The 23,182-nt window shown below is 40.2% G+C and overlaps 1 protein-coding gene across 14 annotated transcripts in view; it reads left to right on the top strand.

The window, feature by feature from the left end:
• Positions 1–1,335: 1,335 nt before the first annotated feature.
• ADCYAP1 (adenylate cyclase activating polypeptide 1) overlaps positions 1,336–23,182 on the top strand; it is a 661,277-nt gene continuing 639,430 nt past the window's right edge. For 11 of the 14 annotated variants that reach the window (XR_004953679.1, XR_004953680.1, XR_004953677.1 and 8 more), the window contains exons 1-4: positions 2,828–3,532; positions 4,580–4,711; positions 5,163–5,261; positions 6,311–6,451. Coding sequence is in view for 3 of the 14 variants with exons in the window: in XM_016164561.2 (XP_016020047.2) it covers positions 3,348–3,532; positions 4,580–4,711; positions 5,163–5,261; positions 6,311–6,451 (557 nt within the window). In the remaining 11 variants the exon portion in view is untranslated. Of the gene's footprint in view, positions 2,021–2,340; positions 2,452–2,827; positions 3,533–4,579; positions 4,712–5,162; positions 5,262–6,310; positions 8,235–23,182 lie in introns of those variants that run through there. The other 3 variants (XR_004953682.1, XR_004953683.1, XM_016164563.2) reach the window with 3 other exon arrangements.

Here is a 23,182-nt window from a genome sequence, read left to right as displayed (position 1 = left end):
GGATGCAGAACTAATATAGCTTATTTAGATATTAGATCTAAATCATAGTAACAGGAAACTCACTAAATTGCCATTTCCTCTAATTTTTAAGATCCAATCCAAATAATTAACATGTGCACACTAATGGTTATTGAGGCTCTATTTCCTTTTTGAAAAAAATAAATCTGAGTTCTTTTTTTGGAGTAGAAATTTACAAATCTTAAATTACCCAGGGACTTGGAAGCCTCTGGTGGATGTGGTCTTCCCTTATTGCTTTCCACTTACCACGTCATTTTCAGTTAAAAAAAAATATCATTTCCAACTGAGGGATTTGTTAGAAACCCTCAGCAAGTGAACTTGTATTGGAGATCCTTGTGCTTTCCCATTCTGCCTGTATTTCCCTAAACAAAACTCAAGTTGTAAATAAAGGAGAAAAGCATAATTCTTACTCCAAAATTCTTAAAGCTTCAATTTTTCTGGAAGGCACAATTTCAGTTTCAATTCCTCAGATCAGTATGAGACATAGAAAGTGTGAGGGTGTCCAAAAAGGCCATCTAGAGTACCCAAAATCCAAGACTAGCGGGAGACACAGAAGGCTCTTTATTAAAATCTAGACAGGTTGGACCATTCTCAGCTTTAAAGGCATTTGTGAACACTCAATCTGACAGTGGGGTGACTTGGGTAATGAAATGCCACATTAATGGCCCCACTGCCAAATCCTCAGATTTAGAAGCTCTGGTGAAAAATTGAATCAGGGGCAATTTTCAATGTTCGTGTCATCAGCACTCAGAGTCTGGACAGCTCCACAGGCCACACTCTGGACGCAGCTTTAACTGTAATCAATCTACTCATAGCCAGACTGTCAACGACAGCCAGACTCATTAGCAATTTACCGAAAATCTTCCAAGACTTCCCTTTAAAGACAAAACGACTTCCACATTTAATTGTCTATCTGAAAGAACATACGCAAGAAATTAGGAAATCTAAATTAAATTTATTAATAGGAGAGCTTGATGGTGCTTAATTCCAGAGATTAGAGCTCTGATTGCTGGGGCTTGATGAAAAGTAAAGAGAAATAGTAAGGACATAGTTAAAAGCATGACCTTTATGATGCTCAAAATTCTATGAATTCTTTACCGACTTTGAGAAATGGGTAAAACTGTAAACCATCAAAATAATTGGACTTCTTAAAAATTGGACTGTATGAGTGAAAGGTGTTTATGAGAAGTGGATGACTCCAGATCTTATCATCCAACAGGACAGCACAGAATAGTTAATATGTTCCTTGAGGGACTAGGATGCTGACGTCTTTTTCTGATACCCGATCATTACGTGACTGAAAAAAAAAAAAGGAAGTCATTTCATGAATAAAAATCGGAGCGCAACAGTGCAACAAAATATTCTGTACTTAAAGGCCACAGGCAGATAGATATTGGCAAAGAAGTCTCTTCTAAAACCATGTTCTGATAGATTTCTGCTAACTGAACATATAAATAGGAGCAGAGGGCCGTCACCTCTGTAACCACCGGCAGCAGCAGCAGAAGCCGCAGCTCAGACACAACGAGAGGAAACTCAGAGAAGAGAAGCCGCTGCCGACTCGCAGCTGCCTGACCTGGCAGCTCCCACAGATTTCAGCTGCACCTTGGTCCTCTCTCTTTCCTTCCTTTTCTTCAACTATTCCTTTTTTTCTTTAATCACTTACTTCTTTCTCCCGGTGGACCTAGGCCACTTTGTCCTCCACCCCCACTTTAGCTCGTTGCCTCCTCTTTCTTCCTTCTTCTTCATCTGTCTCCTCGCCCCCTTTTCTCAGTGTCACGCTCCCTCCTAGTTCTGTGCGTCTACAAACTTTTGAACAGAATCCTGTCCTCAGCAAACAAGTCCTCCAGCTCCTCCTGCTCGTTCCTGCGGCTTCTCCTCAGATACTAACGCCAGATGGTGATGTCTCTTGGGTTGTGACTCCAGCGCAGAAACTTGGAGGAGCCCTTTGCCCGCCGTCCTACTTGGCAGCAAACCCTCTCCTAGCGGCGGTAAGAGTTGAATGGTAAGGGGGGAAAATCTTCCCACACCAAACTGCTCACTTAACTGCTAATTCTTTCGCTGGCATGAGGGTACGAGTTAGCTTTCCTTCTCACCAGGTCTGGAGAGTTATTGGGTGCTGGTATATAGATACATATTTTTTCTAACTACGCATAGTGAGAAGGAAATGGCAGGGTGCGCGTAGTCTGTCACTAAGCCGTATTCAACACCGGGAGCCACGGTTTTTCTCCCTCCCTCCCCCAGCTCCTAGAGTTTCTTTGGGGTGGAGGGTGGAAAGTCAGGGGCGTTCTGACAGCTGTGTGTCCTCTTTCCTGTCCTGCACAGAATGACCATGTGTAGCGGAGCAAGACTAGCCCTGCTGGTCTATGGGATAATAATGCACAGCAGCGTCTACTGCTCACCTCCCGCCGCTGGACTCCGGTTTCCTGGGGTCAGGTAGGTGCTGGCCGCCTGGGTTGAATTGAAGCTGGGGCTTCCTTTCCTCCGACACCTTCTCATGGTCGCCCTCTTGCATTTCCTCAGTCTCAGCTACGACCCCATGCGCCCCTGAGTGCCGCAGCCAGCCTGGGTCGGGCTGCAAGTCCCTGGCTCCGGCTCAGCTCTAGGGCCGGGCAGGCTCCACTTCGGCTCGGTGCCCCTCTCTCAGCCCACTGCAGTCTAGGGGCCCGGGTGGAGCGAGCGCGCTTCAGAGGGCTGGAGAAACCTACCCTCCTCCAGCCCCGCCCGCGGGAGGGGGGCAGGGCAGGGCAGGGCAGGGCCGGGAGGTTGACATCTTTTCCCCATTCTCGCCCGGAGTTAGAACTTCCGCTCCCAGAGCCAGGTTGCTGAGTTGAGCGTTCTGCTCCCAGGCACTTTGCTTTGTTACATCTCGTTCCGGACTATCGCGGAGGGGTTTCCCTCACCTCAGTCAGAATTCTTTCCCCTCTAAGAGCTTTCTCTTAAGTGATACGTTTTGCAACTGCATTTTGAGTCTCAGGCTGTCTTGGGGAGGGGGAGTGTTGGCTGAGTATGATTGAGGAAAGCGATTTGAGAGAAGAGAAAAACAAGAATGAGTCTGAGAGGGAGGGGGAGAAACGGCTGCAACGGATGCAAGGAAGGAAGAAAAGAAAGCAAGCAGGCAAGCAGGACAAGGACGGCCGCGGCCGCCCTAGGTGGCTTTTTTCTTAATCCTGGTTTCGAATCGGTAGGGTTCCCCGCCTCAGCCCAGAGTCCCCGGCAGGTCAGCGGGAAATCGGAAGCCACTTTGCAGCGCTGAGTCCGCGCGCCGCGGTGTATCCGGCTCCTGACAGCAAGGAGCGCGAGTTTCGCCTGCAAAGCTGCTTCTCCGAGCGATGCCCAAGAACACGCCTTCGGGGCCGCTCAGCATTGATTTGGTCCAAGAGATGCGTTCTGGCTTCAGTATTAGGACGCCAGCAATTGGGTACAGGGCAGGGGTGGAAGAAGCCAGACAGACCCACGGACTCCAGGAAGCCGGGACAGGGCAGAGGCGCGTCGCCTGGGAAAGGCTGTGTGCGGGGTGGGTGAAGGGATTGCCTGCCTTGCCTTAACCTTTCCAGGGATGGAGGAAAGAAGAGCTCTCTAACCCTTCCTAGAGGGCGCGACTTGCCCCGGCCGCTTTGCGAGTCTCTCCAGGGGCCCAAAGCAAGGAGTTTTTGTTTTAATGCATCTCTCCCGTCCTGCATCTAGTATAGAGGTGGTAGGCAAGGGCAACTGCGAGGCTGTTGTACTCCTGCTGGCTCTGCCCCCTGTTGACCCTTTTCCTGGTTCCCGGGGTCTCATCGTCACGCCATCGCTAACGGATTAGCGGGAATTATTTCTGTACTGGATTTAAAAGCCCTATTTCACCCTCGTCTATTTTTAAAGTCCCGTGTGTCTGGCCCTTTCCCCGGACAAGAAACAACGGAGGGCGCGGACAAGTCACAGAATGAGCCACCGCCGAACCGACTAAGTTTAGGGGCATCTATTATTCATGTTCCTGCCAGATTCTCTCTGGCCCAAAATAGAAGCTGGAGGTTCTCCGTGACCTACATCTGCTGGGAAGGGCTCCCCTGGGCTCAGAGGCTGGGTGGGGGTGGCTGCCAGAGTTGGCTGCTGCACACCCGAACCATCCACCTTCTCTGTTTCGCTCCTGGCTTCCCCCATTGGGTCTTGGGGTTGGCCATCGCCCAACGGTCTTTCTCGTCCCCGCCCGTTGCTGTTTGTGCGGGTAGGCTCAGGCGCCAGGCCGGGAGGAAAGGTTATTTTCCGCAGCCAGGTGTGCGTGGTCGGCCGAGACACTTCGGCTTCCTAGTGCCGGCTGAAACTGCGGCCCTGCTGGGCGACCGGTCACCCGCGAGAGGAGGGGTGGGAGAGCCGGCCGCCTCGCAGGGTGGGAATTTCATTTGGGTGTAGTTTCCTTCTCCTTACCTCTACCTCCCACCCCTGTCCCGGAAGAAGAGGCAGTTCTTCATTGGGATGCCTTTAGGAAGAAGGAAAATCAGTAGGAGCCCATTTCTTTGGGTCCTCGCAGAGCCAGGGAGGTACTTGCACTGACCATTCCTTCTACCCCCGGCTACTCCTGCAGGCCGGAGGACGAAGCCTACGACGAAGACGGAAACCCGCTGCAGGACTTCTATGACTCTGATCCGCCTCGCGTAGGGAGCCCCGCCTCCGCGCTGCGCGACGCCTATGCGCTCTACTACCCGGTGGAGACGAGGTACTAAATGCTGGGTCTCCAAGCGGCCCCGGGAGTGAGGTGGTGGGAGAGGCAAGGCGGTAGCCCATCCAGAAGGCTCTTTTTTCATACGGGCCATCAAGGCTCTTTCCTCCCTGGCTGGTTCCCACCGCAGCAAGTTAGTAGCGGACCGGTCTGTACGGAGGGCCGCGCGGTGACCGAAAGGTCCGTGGTCAAGGAGTGGCAGTGAGTGCCTGTCCCGGCTGGGTGGGACGCCCAGACTCCACACCTGCCACCCTGGAGTTGCAGGAGGAAGTTCCGTTCCTGGCATTCACTCACGGAAACATCCCAAGAGAGTTATTCGCGAGTTCTGGGCCTCAGGGGGTTTCCTGTCAGCCTACTGGAGCCGAGGGGCGAGCATGGCAACCGGAGGGCCTGGGGAGGCCCCTTTGGGACAGACAGTGACCCTGGGCGCCCTTTGCCTCCTCATTAGAGATGTCGCCCACGGGATCCTTAACAAGGCCTACCACAAATTGCTGGACCAGCTGTCCGCCAGGAAATACCTGCAGACGCTCGTAGCCAAGGGCATGGGGTAAGAGTTCACGAAAGAGTTAACCCGCGCGTGATGCCGTGCGCGCGCCGGGGTGGGTGTTAGTGCTGAGCATGCGGGGCGTGCGGCGCGGCTTTTACGTCCGTGCGTGCACGTGGGGCCGAGGGTGCGTTTGCGCCCCGGGGTCTACGGGGCCAGCTCCCGGCCGCGGGTGAAGACTTCGGGGCGCATCCGAAGTTTGGCAAAAGCTTGGAATCCGGGAGAGGAAGAGAGAGGGAACGAAAACTGGGCGTGTGATCTATTTTGAATAAGAAAAAGAAACCAAACAAACCCCTCTGTCATTCAAAACCTACAAGCTTCGCGGGATGGTTTGCTATAATTTCCTCTAAGCTTGACTTTATTTTTTTAAAAAACATTACTGTAAATTTAAATTGAAACCAATAAATCCTCAAATTTGGACATTAGGGAAACACTTTCTGCTTGTGCCAGACGAACCCAGAGCACAGCTTGCGTGGAGCATCTCTCAGTAGAAGGCAACATTTTAATAAAGCCCATGGGAATATAGATAACATTTTCCGCAATGAATAATTCATATGATGAAAAATATTGCTTACAGCCTGTCGACTTGTATTATTATCACGTTTTTCAACTTAGCGTGCAGAAGGAGAGCGCTTCGCGTCTGGCGAGGAATTGCGGGATCGATGTAAACTCCATAGCTGCAGCATTTAGGGTTCTTTGGTTATTTTTCTGTGCAAGTGGGGGATGAGAGGAACAGTTAGGACGATTCAGCGCAAACGCACGAGTGGGAGACAGATAAGGCTTAAATCGCTCGCCCTTGGCCTAGACCTCTTCCCTGGCCCCTTCCGTAAGGATTTAGTGCCAGGAAATCCTCAATGGGGAGGGAGGAGTGAGGGGTTTTCGTCGCCGCTCTTCCTCCAGCTCTCACTGGCAGAGGAAGGCAGCGCGGTGAGCACTGAGGGCCTCTGCCCTCTCTGCAGGCTTCCATGTAGGGTGGGGTCCGCTTGGCCCCTGCAGCTGTTGAATCTGTGTCTTCCGCCCCACAACCCTCTTCCTGACCCCTTTCCTTGTAGTGGGAACCTAGGCGACGGCGCGGAGGACGACTCGGAGCCGCTCTCCAAGCGCCATTCAGACGGAATCTTCACGGACAGCTACAGCCGCTACCGGAAACAAATGGCTGTCAAGAAATACTTGGCGGCGGTCCTAGGGAAAAGGTATAAACAAAGGGTTAAAAACAAAGGACGCCGAATAGCGTATTTGTAGCGAGTTAGTTACCAGCTACCCTGTGTATACAACCCTGACACAATGAAAAGTCATTTTCCCAACTAACTGAACAGTCATCGCTCATGTGTTCTATCCAAACGTGTATTTATGTATGAAGTAAAGCCATTAAATGAATATTTTGATAATAATATTGTTTTTCTTTTTACAAAGCACTAGAGAATGCACAGGTATACTTTGTGGGTCAATTATTGATATATATTATAAATATATATATTTAAGAATATATATAAGTATAATAGAGAGCAGTTCATATAAAGTGTGCACAAGGATTGAAAATTTCCCTGAGCTGTTTATGTTTTTATATAAAATAAATAGAAAAATAGACAATCATTGTTTTGAATATTACTCCTATTTTTGTAAACAAGAATTAAAAGGATAGTATTTTTATCCACAACAGGCCTGAAGATATTAATACTGACCATTTGCTACTGTACATAAACAATGATTCCCTGCTCCAGGGAGATTTCAAGGTAATGGTTTGGGAGAATTGTTGTAGGACATTCTTTTCCAGTGAGTCTCTGGGGCAGGCTCCTTCAATCCCAGCCCAACTCAAGTAGGCACTGTCCCCCTCATTGGGTGACAATTCTAATACTTCTGCTTTATTTGATTCTACTTTTATGTGTATTTGTCTCTCTTCAGATTCTCAGCCCAGAAGGAAATTCTCCTGATATAGCAACAGCTCGATCTAAATTGTGCTTCTCCCCGGAATTCACACCACTCCCTGGGGGAAGAGTTGGGAGAATGTACAGAGAAGGGAGACTTGGATGGGAAGTTCCCTTGTCTGTACTTCTCGGAAACCGAACATCCCAAGATTAGGGCAGTTGGAACAAAGTGAAAGGAATACAGGTATATGGGAAGAGGCAGAGTATAGGCAGTAGGAGAACCCTGGAGAGGGGCTAGTTTGGGACTGCCCCAGGTCTGGGATCCTGGGTGTAAGCCAAGTCCCCACCTTAGGTCCCCAGCCTGACTGACTTTGGGCGCTGGGTCTTGGAAATGGAAGCAAAGTACAATGTGTTTTTCTCCAGTGCTGTCCATGCTTCTCATCTTGTGATGGCCAGGATCCTCCCCTTTGAACCCTGCTCTGTAGAAGCCACCCTTTTCTTTTGTGGTTTTTCTGAAGATCCCTCCTTTCCACCCTTTTGCACTGTTTAAGTATTGTTTACCATTTTTCATTCACTTCTCTTAAACTTGTTAACGTGTCTTCTTTTGTTGTTGTTTGATGCAAGAACTTATTGTAAATTTTAGGAACCCCTGTGTAGTTACCACTAAGTAATTATGCACTAAATATGAACCTTTTGTTTCTTGTTTATTGAGTTTGTAGGTAAAATGTATTTTTCTACATTATGGCTTATTGCTTAGTAAAATTTATTTCATAAAACCAACCTTTGTCATATTAGAATGTGTAGTGTTCACATGTTGCTCAGTTTTACTAACTGATAAATCATTTACACCTCTTCTTGATATGTATGAGTACTATCTTATATTTGTGGTCAAGAGTAAGGTAAGCAAGCTCCAAAAGATCCTGAGAATCTCCCCTTGTATCCTTTCTTGGTTACAGAAAGCATGTCTGTCTGTTTCCTATCAATTCCTTGAAATACAAGTAATCTTTATAAACAAAAGAACCTTCACCCAGCAACCAGATCAAGCAACAATAGGCAAACCAGCCAAACTCCCAAATTTCAGGCATAAATTCTTTTGGAGAAAAAAAAAAAAGAACAAGAAAAGATTAAACATTAGCTTGTAAAGTTTAAACGACCTTTCTTTTTCCTTTACGGATTTGATCAGTATGAAGTCATAAATCAAAGAAAACAGAATTGGATTTGCATTCCCAGGCGGGATGGATGCTGCCAGGAGATCACATTGCAAACAGAGAAAGCACAGAGGTATTCGATCTATGCCTGAGTCCTGTGTGTGGGATCAATCTTTCTTTAATTCTGCAGTCTCCTCAGGCAATGTGACGTGGGACGCAGTTTGCAGCTTTAGTGCCTTTCTTCGCCTTTTAAATCGCCACGAATCACAGATGGCTATTTAGTGGCCCTACAATGCTGCAACACATCGGCTTGCATTTTAGTCTTAATTATTTGTTTCTTGGATAATGGGCAGAGTTTTCTGTATTTGTGTCAGCTGTTAGTGGTGAAATAGGACTCTAGTTAACCCTTTATTTATGAAATCTAATTTAGTGTTCCCGTGGCTAGTTGCAAGCATTTACAGTGATCACCCAGTTTAATCTTTTGTATACTTTTTAGAAATGCCAAGAGCCTTACTAACCTGGAGCAGATTTATGATATAGTGATAATTTAGGTACATGTTAGTCTTGAAGCTCTTATTTTGTGTGCAACTGATTATAAAAACATCTTAACCAAGTATTATTACACACATGATATCTATAACTAGGACTTTGATAACTGTTATATAAAGTGTGTAAAATTTGTATGAATAAATTTTTGTAAACAATGCAACTTCGTCTAATGTTTGGAGAAAAAAGACAAGGAAATAACTAAAAATCTCAAAGTATTATATTTTCTTTAGCAACCTTAAGAATTTTCATGTCTGGAATATATCTCTATCCAAGCATCTATGTATTTTCATAAATGTACTTTAATATCTGCTTGATGGGTTACTGATTCAACCAAAAATTTAAAGTAGCTACTTAGAGATGCCTGAGAAGATACTAAGCTCATAAATAGGCATGGGTGTTGGAACGTTGATTGGACTCACAATTTAGATGAATTTCTGTCCCTTAGTGTGTATATACATTGTTCAGTATTCAGAAAGTTACTATCTCGTGGTGGGACAGAGTACCTGGGTACTAGTTACATTTCTAAAATATCAATCTAACATTGTCCTTTTACAACTGCAGACTAAACTGGTCTCAATAAAATGCTGTATAAAAATGACTTAAACAATCAGTTTTGGAGGTTTTAAAATATGTTTAGAGATCTAAAGACAACTATCTTTGATTAAAATGCTTTGGGTAAAAGGAAAAAGAACGCAAGTAAGCAAAGAGTTAAATAAATACCTTTAAAGGAAAATATTCTTTGAAGCCTAGGACAAAATTTGAAAACTCATTTGTGAATTATCTGTTTTATTAATTAATATTAACAAATTTTAAAGCAAAGCCTTCATATGAAATTTCCATACATTTCTCAGTGGTGTTTGTTTTTGATGCCCTTTGATGATTTCTGTGTTAAAAAAAATGTTTTGAAAGTCACTTATAATAAGTCATATACCATTTTAAATTGCCAGGTTTTCATCTTAGAATTAATGAAGCCAATTAATAAATTAATAAATATGACACAATAGTACTAAAGGACCAGCAAAGATGAAAAGATCAGGAAGGATTTATAAACTATCTTTAGAACTTAGCTCAGTATTTAAGTCCCAGAATCATATAGATAGTGGCTTATGATCTAGAGATCCCATTTATAGTAAATTAAAAAAAAAGGATACAGTACCATTCATATTTACATTGGATTTTATTGGGTAAGGAGGTTTTTTTTTTCATCTTTAAACACCCACTCCCCCTTGTAGAGAGAGTATGCATAGATATAGATATAGTGTGATAGTGTGGTAAATGGAAAAATGGAGAGAGATAAAGATAATTTTCTTGGTTGTCATTAAAGACTTGTCCAGAAATTAGAAATGAAGTTCATGTATATAGCAACTTCATGTAGAAGTAAAGTTCATGTATATAGCAAGTTGCTATTCTGTTATGTGGGATAACTCGAATGCTTTTCTCTGAAAGATGGTATATTTAGGTATCCAAGAAATTATCATATGTGTCTTATTGCTGTCAGGGCTGAGAATACATTGATTTAATACAATATATATTTCTTGAAAACCTAAAATCAGCAAAGCACAATGATTGAGAGAGCTTAACTAACACCTGGGAGTTAAGGTAGCACTTTTCCAAAGAATATTTGTCTGCAACAGAATTGCCTGGAAGACTTGTTAATAATGCAGTTTACAGGGCTCCACCAGAGCATTTTAAACACAAAACTCTAGATTAACAGGCACTAAAGTTTGAGACCACCTAGATTTAGAATTTGGTGACATGTAGGCACATATGTGTGTTGGGACTGGGTGTTTTTTGTTTGTTTGTTTTTCTTTGTTTTTTTTTTTTGTTTTTCGTTTTTTACATAAGCAACAGGTCATGCTACCTGCACACAGTAATAAATACACCAATACACCAAAACCAATAAGCTCTGTTCTCCTTGGTTGGACATTAGGTTCTTTGACAATTGCAATGCTTCCTTTAGATTACTAAGGCCATAGTTAGCATCATTTTACTACACATTCTCGTTGAATCTCTGTTAAAAAAGCTTCTGGAAGGAAAGCAGTCCTATAAGTAGAGTTCAAAAAATTCAATCATGTTTTTAAGAGATTAATGAAATAACAGAACTGTGCAGTTAACTGACAGTAATTTTGCAGATCCAGAAGTCCACTTCTAATTGCATTATATCCAAATTTGGCTTGAGTGTGTCCCCCCAGCTGTTTACAAGATGATTTCAGTTGGCACTCCACTATGACCTCAAACTGAACCCTCTTTACAAGATTGGGAACCTTTATCAAGTCTGAGCTCTTCTGTTTCATTTTAACTTTTCTTTGAAGAACGAAGATGCCCACTTCTTGTGCTGCTGCTCATGACCTTACCGCTGTCTTCCTACATTGGTTCGAAACTGGTCAGCCTGCCCTTGGTCATTCTCCCTTCAACCAGGGGGATTTTAGCTCCTTATCATATCCCTCTCAGCGGATGTTCCAGTTAGCCTCCACTGTCACAGGGTTCAAAATTTTTCATGCTCTGGACCTGCTTTGTAGCTAGTTTCACCCCCCAACTGTTTCCCAGTATAGATCCTCCTTTAGAAGGAGAACCTCTTACCAGTCTTTCAAACTCAACTGCTTCTTTTCATCTTTTGTCTCTCAGCAGCCCCTCCATGCCCAGAATGTCCAATCTAAATATTTTGTAAGGTTCAACTCAAGCCCTCCTTTTTTTAGGGGGTCTTCCTCAGCCTCTCAGAGTAACCACATCTTCATTCCCTCATCATCATCTTCACACTCTTTTCCTGTAGAAAAGAGTGCAGAGACCCCATTTATGGAGACTCTTACTCTCCATAGCGCTGCATGTGATAATTCCATGCTGCTCTGGTCTGTTCCTTAACTATGAAAGCACAAGATTCATCTCCCCAACTAGATAGCCTCCTGAAGGGCATAGATGATGCATACTTTAATGTCCCACACACTTCGGGGAACATAATATCCCTTTTGAGTGATTGAAATAACCAAAGGACTTACAGAATTCACTGCGATATTTCCTCCTTTATTCTGATAGGACAGCTACAAAGCATATATAGGAAGTAAAATTAACTTATTTATTAGATGTTCATAAACCAATCTAGATCTCCCTCTAATATAATTAGGTGTGTTTCTGCCATAAAATAAAATGAACTTTAAATTCACATATAGGCAAAGGCTGCAACAGATTCGAGCCAGTAGGCCTTTATTTTTTTCATTATGATAAAGGATTGTATTTTCAAACTAAAGAGAATTCACCTTATACCTCAAGATAGTAATACCTTCTTCTAGAATAAAGGAAAAGGGATTTCTTGAGATGCAGACTGGGAGTTAGACTGCCCTCAAAGTGATAATTTACAGAGCAGTTATCTGCAGCTGCCAAAGAAACTTCTCCCATCAACAGAAATGTAATTTGAAACATGAGTTCATAGACAGGAAAAAGGACATAATGAAAAATATTTTTTAACAACAGTGGAACATTATAGTAGGTGATGTCATCTGGTCTGTTTATTTTCTTCTTAGCTATATCTTTGCTATATATTACAGAATCCTAATTCAGGAAGGAATGTTACCTATAAACCTAAAAGAAGGTAGCATATTGTGTATCTGTACATATTTCCCTTCTCTTGTTTAAATATCCTGATTTTTGTTCTTGACCATATGTATCATGCAGAACATGGGTTTTATGGGACACTAACTCTACTTCTAGATATAGCTAATCAGGATAATTGCAAATGCCTGACCATGGTTCAGGCTTGCATGTGTTCCATTTATGATAGTGGGATTAGAGAAGATATTTTTTTCTTTTTTCTGGAAGCTTCTGGGAAAGTTCTTTCTTTCCTTCTGAGTGGTGTGATATATAATGTAACACACCAGATAAGAAGCCAGCCTCATGGTGGAACTGACTCCATAAAGGACAGGGTCAACAGGAAGAAACATGTCTTTAACAACATCAGCAAGCCCTTGAGTCAAACAAACCCTGAAGCCTGAACTTCTGTCTGACTTTCCCGTTAAATAAGCCAATAAATCCCCTTCATTGCTTAAGCCAGTTTCTGTGTTTGTGGTTTGTAATATTGGTTAGCATCTGTGTTGCAAGTAATGGAAAACCCAACTCAAACTGGTTATGTATCTTTTCTTCAGAACACGGAAGAGAATGTTAGGATTTATCTGCAGAGGTTCCAGCGCAAAGAGAGTGTTACAAGTTCCAGTGCTCCAATGTTCCAAAGATCACATCCTCTGCTAACATTTTACTTTAATGTTTTAGTATTTAAATGTTACAAAACATCTAGAAGTGAACCCTATAACTGTTTTCAACTATAGTAAGAAATGTCCTTTGAGGAGCCCTGTCTTTTGCCATCAATTATGATATTCTTTGAACCATTGGTGGCTTAAAATTGCTCAGCTCTGAATTTTTTTTTTTTTTAATTTTGCCCTTCTCTACACAAATGGAACTTGTGATAAAAATCAGTAGAGAGATACACTGGAAGACAGTTTGCTTGTTGCTTACTGAACTAAACATCATCTTATCATATGATCCAGCAATCAGGATCCTTGGACTTTATTTGAAGGAGTTGAAAACTTACGTTCACACAAAAACAGGCACACCATTATTTAGAGTGGCTTTATTCATAATTCCCAAAACTTGAGAGCAACCAAGATGTCCTTCAGTAGGTAAAAGGATATATAAACTGTGATACATCAAGACAAATATTATTCAGTGTTAAAAAGAAATGAGTTATTAAGCCATGAAAATACATGAAGGACACTTAAATGTATATTGCTATCAAACTATTAACTATCGAAGCTACATACTATATTACTCCAATTATACGATATTCTAGAAAAGGCAAAACTAGGCAGACAGTGAAAAGATCAGTGATTGGCAGGGGTGGGGAGTGAAGAGGGAGAAGGGGAGAATTGAACAGGCAGAGCATAGGGGAACTTAGGGCAGTTGAATACTCTATATGTTATAATAATGGGTATATTATTATACTTTTGTTCAAGCCCATATACAGTTGACCCTTGGAAAACACAGGTTTGAACTATGTGGGTCCGCTTATATGTGGATTTTTTTTTTTTTTGATAAATACAGTTGGCCCTTTGTATAGGCAAGAATTGCATTTGTGGGGTTAACCAACCTCCACCTCAAAATGATATTTTACAACCTTGGATTCCCAACCAAGAATTGAGGATTGAAAATACTGTTTTTGTTGTTTTCTTCCCCAGTTTCTGTCCTTATAACTTTGCTTTTTTTTTTTCACTTCAAGTTTCCATTTCAATTTCTTGCTATCTGTATTTCCTCTAAAATTTTATTGAAATTTCTTTCTATTCAATTGTTCCATATTTTTTTAAAGCCATTATCATTACATAGGATGGAGACATCCTATGGTATCTCTCTTTTTCTTAAATTTTTCAATTAGGGTTGACATTCAATATTATATTAGTTTCAGGAGTATAGCATAGTGGTTAGACATTTATATAATTTATGAAGTCATCCCCCTGGTAAGTCTAGTACTCACTTGGCACCTTACACAGTTATTACAATGTTATTGACTATATTCTCTATGCTGTATTTTATATCCCCATGAGTATTTTATAACTACCAATTTATACTTCTTAATTCCTTCCCCTTTTTCACTCAGCCCATGAATCCCTCTCCCATCTAGCAACTAAAAGTTTGTTCTCTGTATCTATGAATCTGTTCCTGTTTTCTTTGTTTATTTTGTTCTTTAGATTCCACGTATAAGTGAAATCATATAATATTTGTCTTTCTCTGTTTGACTTATTTCACTTAGAATAATACCCTCTAGGTCTATCCATGTGGTCACAAATGGTAAGATTTCATTTTTTTTTATGGTTGAGTAATATTCCATTGTATATATGTACCACTTCTTTATCCAGTTATCTATTCATGGGCACTTAGGTTGCTTGCATATCTTGGCTATTGTAAATAATGCTGCAATGAACATAGTGAATATATCTTTTTGATTTAGTGTTTTGGATTTATTCAGATAAATAGTCAGAAGTGGAATTGCTGGACAACAGATAGTTCTATTTTTAATTTTTTGAGAAACCTCCACACTTTTCCATAGTGGTTGCACAAATTGCAATCCCACCAACAGTCCATGAGAGTTTTCTCCACATACTCACCAACACTTATTTGTTGATTTCTTGATGACATTCTGACAGGTGTAAGGTGAGATCTCATTGCAGTTTTAATTTGCATTTCTCTGATAATTGAACATCTTTTCATATGTCTATTGACCATCTGTATGTTCTCTTTGGAGAAATGTCTATTCAGGTCTTTTGGTCATTTTTTGATTGGACTGCTTTTTTTGGTGTTGAGTCGTATGAGTTCTTTATATATTTTGGATATTACCCCTTTATTGAATGTATCATTGGCAAATATCTTCTCCCATTCAGTAGGTTGTCTTTTTGTTTTGTTGATGGTTTCCTTCACTGTGCAAAAACTTTTGTTTGATGTAGTCCCATTTGTTTATTTTTTCTTTTGTCTCCCTTGCCCAAGGTGACATGTCAGGAAAAATATTACCGATATGAACAATGTTAGAGAGTTTACTACCTATGTTTTCTTCTAGGAATTTTATGGTTTTGAGTTTTACATTTAAGTCTTTAATCCATTTTGAGTTTATTTTTGTTTATGATATAAGAAGGGGATCCAGTTTCATTTTATTTTTATATGTATCTGTCCAATTTTCCCAACACCATTTGTTGATTAGTTTGTCTTTACCCCATTGTATATTTTTTGCCTTCTTTGTCATAGATTAGTTGACAATATAGGTGTAGATTTATTTTCGAGGTCTTTTGTTCCATTGATATAGGTGTCTGTTTTTATGCCAGTACCATGCCATCTTAATTACTATGGCCTTGTAGTATAGTTTGATACCTGGTAGCATACCTCCAACTTTGTTCTTTCTCAAGGTTGCTGTGACTATTTGGGGTCTTTAGTGATTCCATATAAATTTTAAGTTTATTTGTTCTAGTGTATGAAAAATGCCATTGGTATTTTGGTAGGGATTGCATTGACTCTATAGACTGATTTGGGTAGTATGGAGATTTAACAATGTTAATTCTTTCTATTTATGAGCATGATATATGCTTCCATTTATTTGTACCTTCTTTAATTTCTTTCTTCAATGTCTTACATTTTTCCAAGTATAGATCTTTTAACTCTTTGGTTAAACTTATTCCTAATTTTTTTTTTTTAATGCAATTGTAAATGGGATTGTTTTCTTAATTTCTCTTTCTGATAATTCATTATTGGCTATAAAAATGCAAATGATTTCTGAATAATAATTCTGTGTCCCCCTACTTCACCGAATTCATTGATCAATTTTAGTATTTTTTGATGAAATCTTAAGCGGTTCTCTTTTTACATAGTTACATGTCATCTGCAAATAATGACAGTTTTACTTTTTCCTTTCTGATTTGTATGCTTTTATTTCTTATTCTCGTCTGATTGCTGTGGCTAGGATTTCCAATAGTATGTTGAATAAAAGTGGTGAAAGTAGACATCTTTGTCTTCTTCCTGATCTTAAGGAAAACTCTTTTAGCTTTTCCCCATTGAATATGATGTAGGTTTGCATTATATTGCCTTTATTATGATGAGGTATGTTACCTCTATTCTCACTTTGTTGAGAGTTTTTATCATAAATGGATGCTGAATTTTGTCAAATGCTTTTTTTTTTTATCTACTGATATGATCATATGATTTTTGTCCTTCGTTTTGTTTATGTAGTGTAGCAATTAATTTATCTGCAGATATCGAACCAACTTTGCTTCCTAGGAATAAAGCCCACTTGATCACGGTGTATGATCTTTTTAATATATTGCTGAATTTGATTTGCTAATATTTTGTTGAGGATTTTTGCATCTATGTTCATCAAGGATATAGGCCCATAATATATTTTTTTGTAATGTTTTGTCTGGTTTAAAATCAGGATAATAGCGGCCGTATAAAACGACGTTGGGAGCCTTCCCTCCTGTTGAAATTTTCAGAAATAGTGGGAGAAGGATAGGTATTAATTCTTCTTTGAATATTTGCTAAAATTCACCTGTGAAGCCATTTGGTCCAGGACTTTTGTTTGTTAGGAGGTTTTTGACTACTGAATTGATTTTGTTAGTAGTGATCAATCTGTTAAGATTTTCTATTTCTTCTTGATTCAGTCTTGGAAGATTGTTTTTAGTAATTTTTCCATTTCTTCCAGATTGTCCAATTTGTTGGCCTATAATTGTTCATAGTATTTTCTTATAATTCTTTGTATTCTGTGGTTTCAGTTGTCACTTCTTATTTTGTTTATTTGGGTCCTCTCTCTTTTTTTTAAATGAGTCTGATTAAAAGTTTATCAATTTTGTTTATCTTTTAAAAAATAAGCTCTTGATTTCATTGATCTTTTGTATTTTTTTAGAATCTATTTTGTTTACTTCCACCATGATTTTTATTATTTCCTTCTTTCTAGTCACTTTGGCCTTGTTTGCTGTTTTTTTTCTAGCTCCTTTAAGAGCAAGGTTAGATTGTCTCTTTGAGATTTTTCTTGTTTCTTGAGGTAGGCCTGTATTGCTGTGAATTTCCTTCTTAGGACCACTTTCACTGTATCCCATAGATTTTAGGTCATTGTGTTTTCATTGTCTCAAGATACCTTTTGATTTCTTTCTTGATCTTATTGTTAACCCATTCATTGTTTAGTAATATGTTATTTTGCCTCCATGTGTTTGTGTGTTTTTCAGTTTTTTTCCTTGTAATCGATTTCTACTTTTATACTTTTGTGGTCAGAGAAGACACTCAATGTGATTTAAATATTCTTAAATTTACTGAGACTTGTTTTGTGGAATAACATGTGGTCTATATTAGAAAATGTGTTATGTGCACTGGAGAAGAATATATATTCTGCAGCTTTGGGGTGAAATGCTCTAAAAATATCAATAAAATCCATCTGGTCTAATGCATCATTTAAAGCCACTGGTTTTTTTTTGTTATTTTCTGTCTGGAATATCTGTCTGTTGACGTCATTGGAGTGTTAAAGTCCCTTACTATGACTGCATTGCTGTTAATTTCTCTCTTTACATTGGTTAATATTTGTATTATGTATGTACACAATACATAATACATAATATTTGTATTATGTATTTAGATGTGTTGAATACATAAATGTTTACAAGGGTTATAGTCTCTTGTTGGATTGATCTCTTTAGTATTATGTAATGTCCTTCTTTGTCTCTTCTTATAGCCTTAAAGTCTGTTTTGTCTGATATAAGTATTGCTATCCCAGCTTTTTTTTTTTCATGAAATATCTTTTTCCATCTCTTTACTTTCAGTCCATTTGTGTCTTTCAACCTGAAGTACATCTCTTGTGGACAGCAATGTATGGATCTTATCTTCTTATCCATTTGGCTACCTTATGCTTTTTGATTGTAGCATTTAGTTCATTTACATTTAAAGTGATTATTGATGGGTATATAGTTATTGCCATTTTATTATTCATATTTATGTTCTCCTTCCCACCCCTTCTTCTTAAAGAAGTCCCTTTACATTTCTTGTAACATTGGTTTGGTGTGATGAACTCCTGTAGCTTTTTCTTGTCTGGGAAGTTCTTTATCCGTTCTTTGATTCTAAATGATAGCCTTGTTGGGTAGAGTAGTCTTGGTTGCAGGTCCTTGCTTTTCATCACTTTGAAAATTTGATGCCAGTCCCTTTTGGCTTGAAATTTTCCGTTGAGAAATCAGCTGACAGTTTTATGGGAGCTGCTTTACTTTTGCTGCTTTTAGGATTCTCTCTTTGTTTAACTTTTGGAATTTTAATTATGTGTCTTGGTATATGCCTCTTTGGCCATTTTGGCTGCCTTTCTGCATTTTTATGTATGAGGTAGATTTGCTATGTCTCTCAGTCTTGGCAGGATGGCCTTATGTAGATAGTAGGTATCCTGTGGGGCCCAGTGGCACAATCTTACAGGTCACCTGAGCCAGATTTCCAGGAGTGTTTCTTGTGTAGGTTGTGTGTATTTTTCTATTGTAGTTGGGCCTTAATTGCTATTGGCACATCAGTGGGTGGGATTGACCCTCAAGGTGACTGGCTCTGAGGACTGGCCATAACCACAGCCTCTAAGCTGCTGTGCAGGAACTGATCCCAAAGAGTGTGATTTGCCCCAGTGGGTTCATGAGTCTATTGAGACCACCCTTTGGGTATATTACTTGTGGGGCTAATCAAATACTGCTCTGTTGTGGTTTGAAGGTGGCTTCTGTTGTATTGCTTCTGTGATCCCTTGGGAAGGGCTCTAGTGCAGGCCCAGGTCAGCCATTGCCTATGACTGGCCCAAGGCTACCTGGTAGTTGCTATAAAGCTACCTGCATTGGTTGCTGCTGGACCTAGATGGGTGTTAGAGAAGCCATGCTACAACCTGAGGCTGGCTGCCACTCATATAAGTCCTGGGGCAGTGCAGGAAAAGGCTCAGGGCAGCCTGGGGACTGCCATCACCTGCTGATTGCTTTTAAGGCTTAGTTGTAAAAGAGCGCAGGGCAGTACTCAAGCTTGGTGTGCAGGGTCTCAGGTTATCACCAGGGTAGGGCAAGCGGTATTCACCAGTTTAATGCAGATTCACATTTGGCCATGTTAGCGGTGGGTGCTTAACAAAGGAAAGATTTGGCCATGTGTGGGAGGCTGGGACATAGGGACACTGGAGGCTATCCTTCCAGCCCTCACCTTGAAGCCACAGAACTCAGTGTTTCTCTGTATGTCTCTGGCACCTCTTGAGCTGCTGTTTCTCATCCAGAGCCTAGGGTGAGTGCCTGCATGTGAGTGAGTCTGTGCGTGGGCCCTTTAAGAGGATATTTAGGTTTTGAGGCACTTTCTGTCTCATCCAGGCAGATGGAATACCTGCTGACTTTCGCAGCCAGATGTTGTAGGGGCTCCTGTTCTTGACACTGGTGCTCTGGTTTGAAGAGCCTGATGTGGGTTGGGGACCCTTTGCTTTCCAGGGAAACCTCTGCAGCCAAGATATTCCTCCTGATTCTCAACTAACACGCGGGAGTGTGGGGCCAGCCTGTTTTGAATCTCCTTCCCTTCTACTAGTTTTATGTAACTTCCTTACATCCTTAGTTATAGGACTTCTGTTATGCTAGTCTTCAGATGGTTTTCCAAGTTGGCTATTCTATGATTTAGTTGTGATTTCGATATGGTCATGGGAGGAGGCAAGCATAGCATTTACCTACTTGACTATCTTGACCTGAACTACCTTATGGTATCTTTTAATAGCATCTCTTTCGTTCCTAAAATTTTCTTTTCACTTGGTTGCAGGGACTTGACTCTCCTGTTTTTCTTCTTTTTAATACCTATCTCTTTTTCCAGTCTTCCATATTGCCATTGCCTATTCTTCCTTCTTAGATGTGGATGGCCTCATGTTCTGTTCTTCCTCCTTTCTCCTAAGCTATACTTTTACCTTAGATGATCTCATCTATGATGATCTGATGACTCTCAATCCTACAGTTCTTGTGAAGAGTTCAAATGTCCAACTGACATATTCACTTGGATGTCTAAGCTCCTCAAGCACCTCAAGCTCAATATGTTCCCAAATGAAATCATTATCCATATTTATTCCTTCTTTCCACTTTTGGCATTGCTATCCACCATGCTACCCAATCTAAATATTTCAGAGTATACTTCCCTTTCTTTTTTACTCCATTGATTTAATTGGTCACTAAATCTTATAGTTTTTTCAATCTTATTTTCTTTCAGAACTCCACATTTACATAATCTTTTGCTGTTTTTACAATAGACTCCTAACACGTTGGCTCTAGTTACTCCCTCCTAGTCATCTCCTTTGCCTCTAGAATGCTCCGTTTGTCAGACACAAATGCTCTTGTTATGTTACCTCAACTATGCTGGCTTAAAAAGTTTTTGATTTCCTCTGCCAATTGAATGAAGTCCAAAGTCTTTAGCGTGTCTTAATTTCCCTCAAATCTACCTTTCTCTTCTCATCTATTGCCTTCTATTTGTGGCTCCATTTTTCTAGAATGCTCTTCTATCTCCACCCCCCCCCCCACCCAGGTGAAATGCCGCTAATTTTTTGAGGAAGGACAAGGTCCTTTGTTTTCCTGTTGCATTTCTTCATACTACTATTTTAATATTTACTTTCATACATGTTTTTGCTACTAGGTTGAGAACCTAAGGAGCATAATTATTCAACTTCTAAGCCTTAGGGTCTATAGTTTCTGGCACATAATGGGCACTCAATCACTCAATTTGTTGAATTGAAATTAATTGCATGAAAGTTGGTAAACAATTTTTCTTCATATAGACACTAGGAAAAATAATTTCAAGTATAACATGAAGGATTTTGTTCAGATATTAGGAAAGATTTGGGCAGCAATAAATACCTTATGAATGACTGAGTCAAAGCTTATTTCTTTGAATACTTTTATGTGCTGAGGTTATCTGAGTATTGGAGGATTGTTTTCCTCTCTGTTTTATTATTCTCTTTTAATACACACAGGTGATAAATTTTATGCTTTTAGGTGACAGATAGGAATAGTAACATAGAACTTACACATACCAGGTGTTCACTAAAAGTTGTAGATTGACTAAATGAATTTGTGTTCTAAGAAAACACAGGTCACAAATTTAGAGCCCAAATTCCTCAGAGTTGCTCAAAGTCCCCAAGTATATTTGACCTTGTGCATTGACTTGTGTGTTTTTAAAATTTAAGCTTTGGTGAGAAATGAAAAAAAGAAGGCATTTGAACAATTGACACAAGACTTTCTTGAGTGGTTAGGAATTTTCCATCTCACTTGTAGATGTGGATGTTCTTGGATGATCTTCCACTAAGATCTCTTCTGCCTTTTCTGCTTTGAGTGTAAATTTGGATCATTAGGCAAAGGCAGTCTGACTTCTTTATTGTCATATACTCTTTTGTCTGTAGAAACCAGATGCTCAGTCCTACAGTGAACTGGGGAAATAAATGATGCTCTTAGCATTAATTAGATGGAAACTATCTTAGGATTGTTATTTTACAGAGGGCATATCTTGCTCATGTAACTTTTATAATTATGTAAGGAACTATTTGCAGATTCTGTCTTCTGATCATGAAATTATTTATTGTGTTTTAGTTAGAGAGAGGGAAGGAGAAGAAAGAAAAATGTGAACCAGTTCAATTTGCTGATTGCTAGGCATCCTTTGGAAAGGCTGGTGAAAAAGGATATAGAAACTGCCAAAGCAAGACCTCTAGATTTCCCATAAATCTAATCAGTGCATGCTTCTCTCTATTAGTAGTAATGGAGAGAGTATCTTGTCTGTTCTTACTGGCATATTTGTTTGAGATGTAGTAAGGTTAACTCCTGTTTGTTTGTTTGTTTGTTTTTAAATAGTTTAAAGCTAATAATTAGTCTATCTTAATGAGTAGCTTATATCCCTGACATTATTTATAATGTCAGGGATAAAATCGACAGATTTATGGAGTAAAGATTTATCCTATTAAATCTTGAAATAAATTTTAGTCATTTTTAATAAATTATCTTTGTGTAGACAAAAGTCATTTAGACTTTAGGCTTAGTTTTGTTTTCATTCAAGTATCTAAAAACTATGGCAACTTCCCTACCTGATTGTTATAAAGATACTAAACTCAAGTGTTTGTTAAGTAGCTTTTTGTTTTTGCTGTTGTTCTTTTAGATGACCCTGAAGAAATCCTTCAGAGAACCAAGCCGGAGGCTTGGTTAAAATGAGTGCTTGGACACCTAGATATTCTAGAAGTTTTCATTATTGTCATAAACACAAAGGATCTTTTTTAAGCAAAGAATATCAGAAGATATCAAGCTTAAGGAGGTTTGCCTACCCAGTGGTAGGTCAAGTCAGGTAGAGGAAAGCCCTAAGTAAGAGATTTCCAAATCTCTTTTGTCCCAAACTACAATGCCCCAACTCCCAGCTTAACTACTTTATTTGGTTACAACAACTGCCTTTAGCAAGCTGCCTGTGTCTAACATGCTGATAAATATATATTTTTACAACCTTTGCCATACTGTGCACAGATTATTTAAAAGGATTGGATACCACCAATTTATAGTCACAAAGAACAAATAATATAAGGATGACCAATCTGTGAACAGATGCAAATAGACTAGATACATAATTTGTGAGGCCCAGTGCAAAATGAAAATTCAAGACCTTTTAAAAAAATGCTTAGAAATTTCTAGACAACAACGGCAAAGTATTAAACCAAGTGCAGTCCAGGTTGTATGGCCATGAAGGTGGCCCTGGTTCTAGATCTAAGAGTGCTGAGTATAGCAGGCTTTGCCATAGCCTACCTCAGATCCCAACTTTATTTGTTTTTAAATGCTCTCTCCTTAGTGTATGTGTGTTTGATGTG

Source organism: Rousettus aegyptiacus, unplaced genomic scaffold (genome assembly GCF_014176215.1).
Source record: "Rousettus aegyptiacus isolate mRouAeg1 unplaced genomic scaffold, mRouAeg1.p scaffold_m13_p_12, whole genome shotgun sequence".
Lineage (NCBI taxonomy): Eukaryota > Metazoa > Chordata > Mammalia > Chiroptera > Pteropodidae > Rousettus > Rousettus aegyptiacus.
The sequence above is the reverse complement of the archived record's forward strand: the minus strand, read 5'-3'. Positions and strand labels throughout refer to the sequence as shown.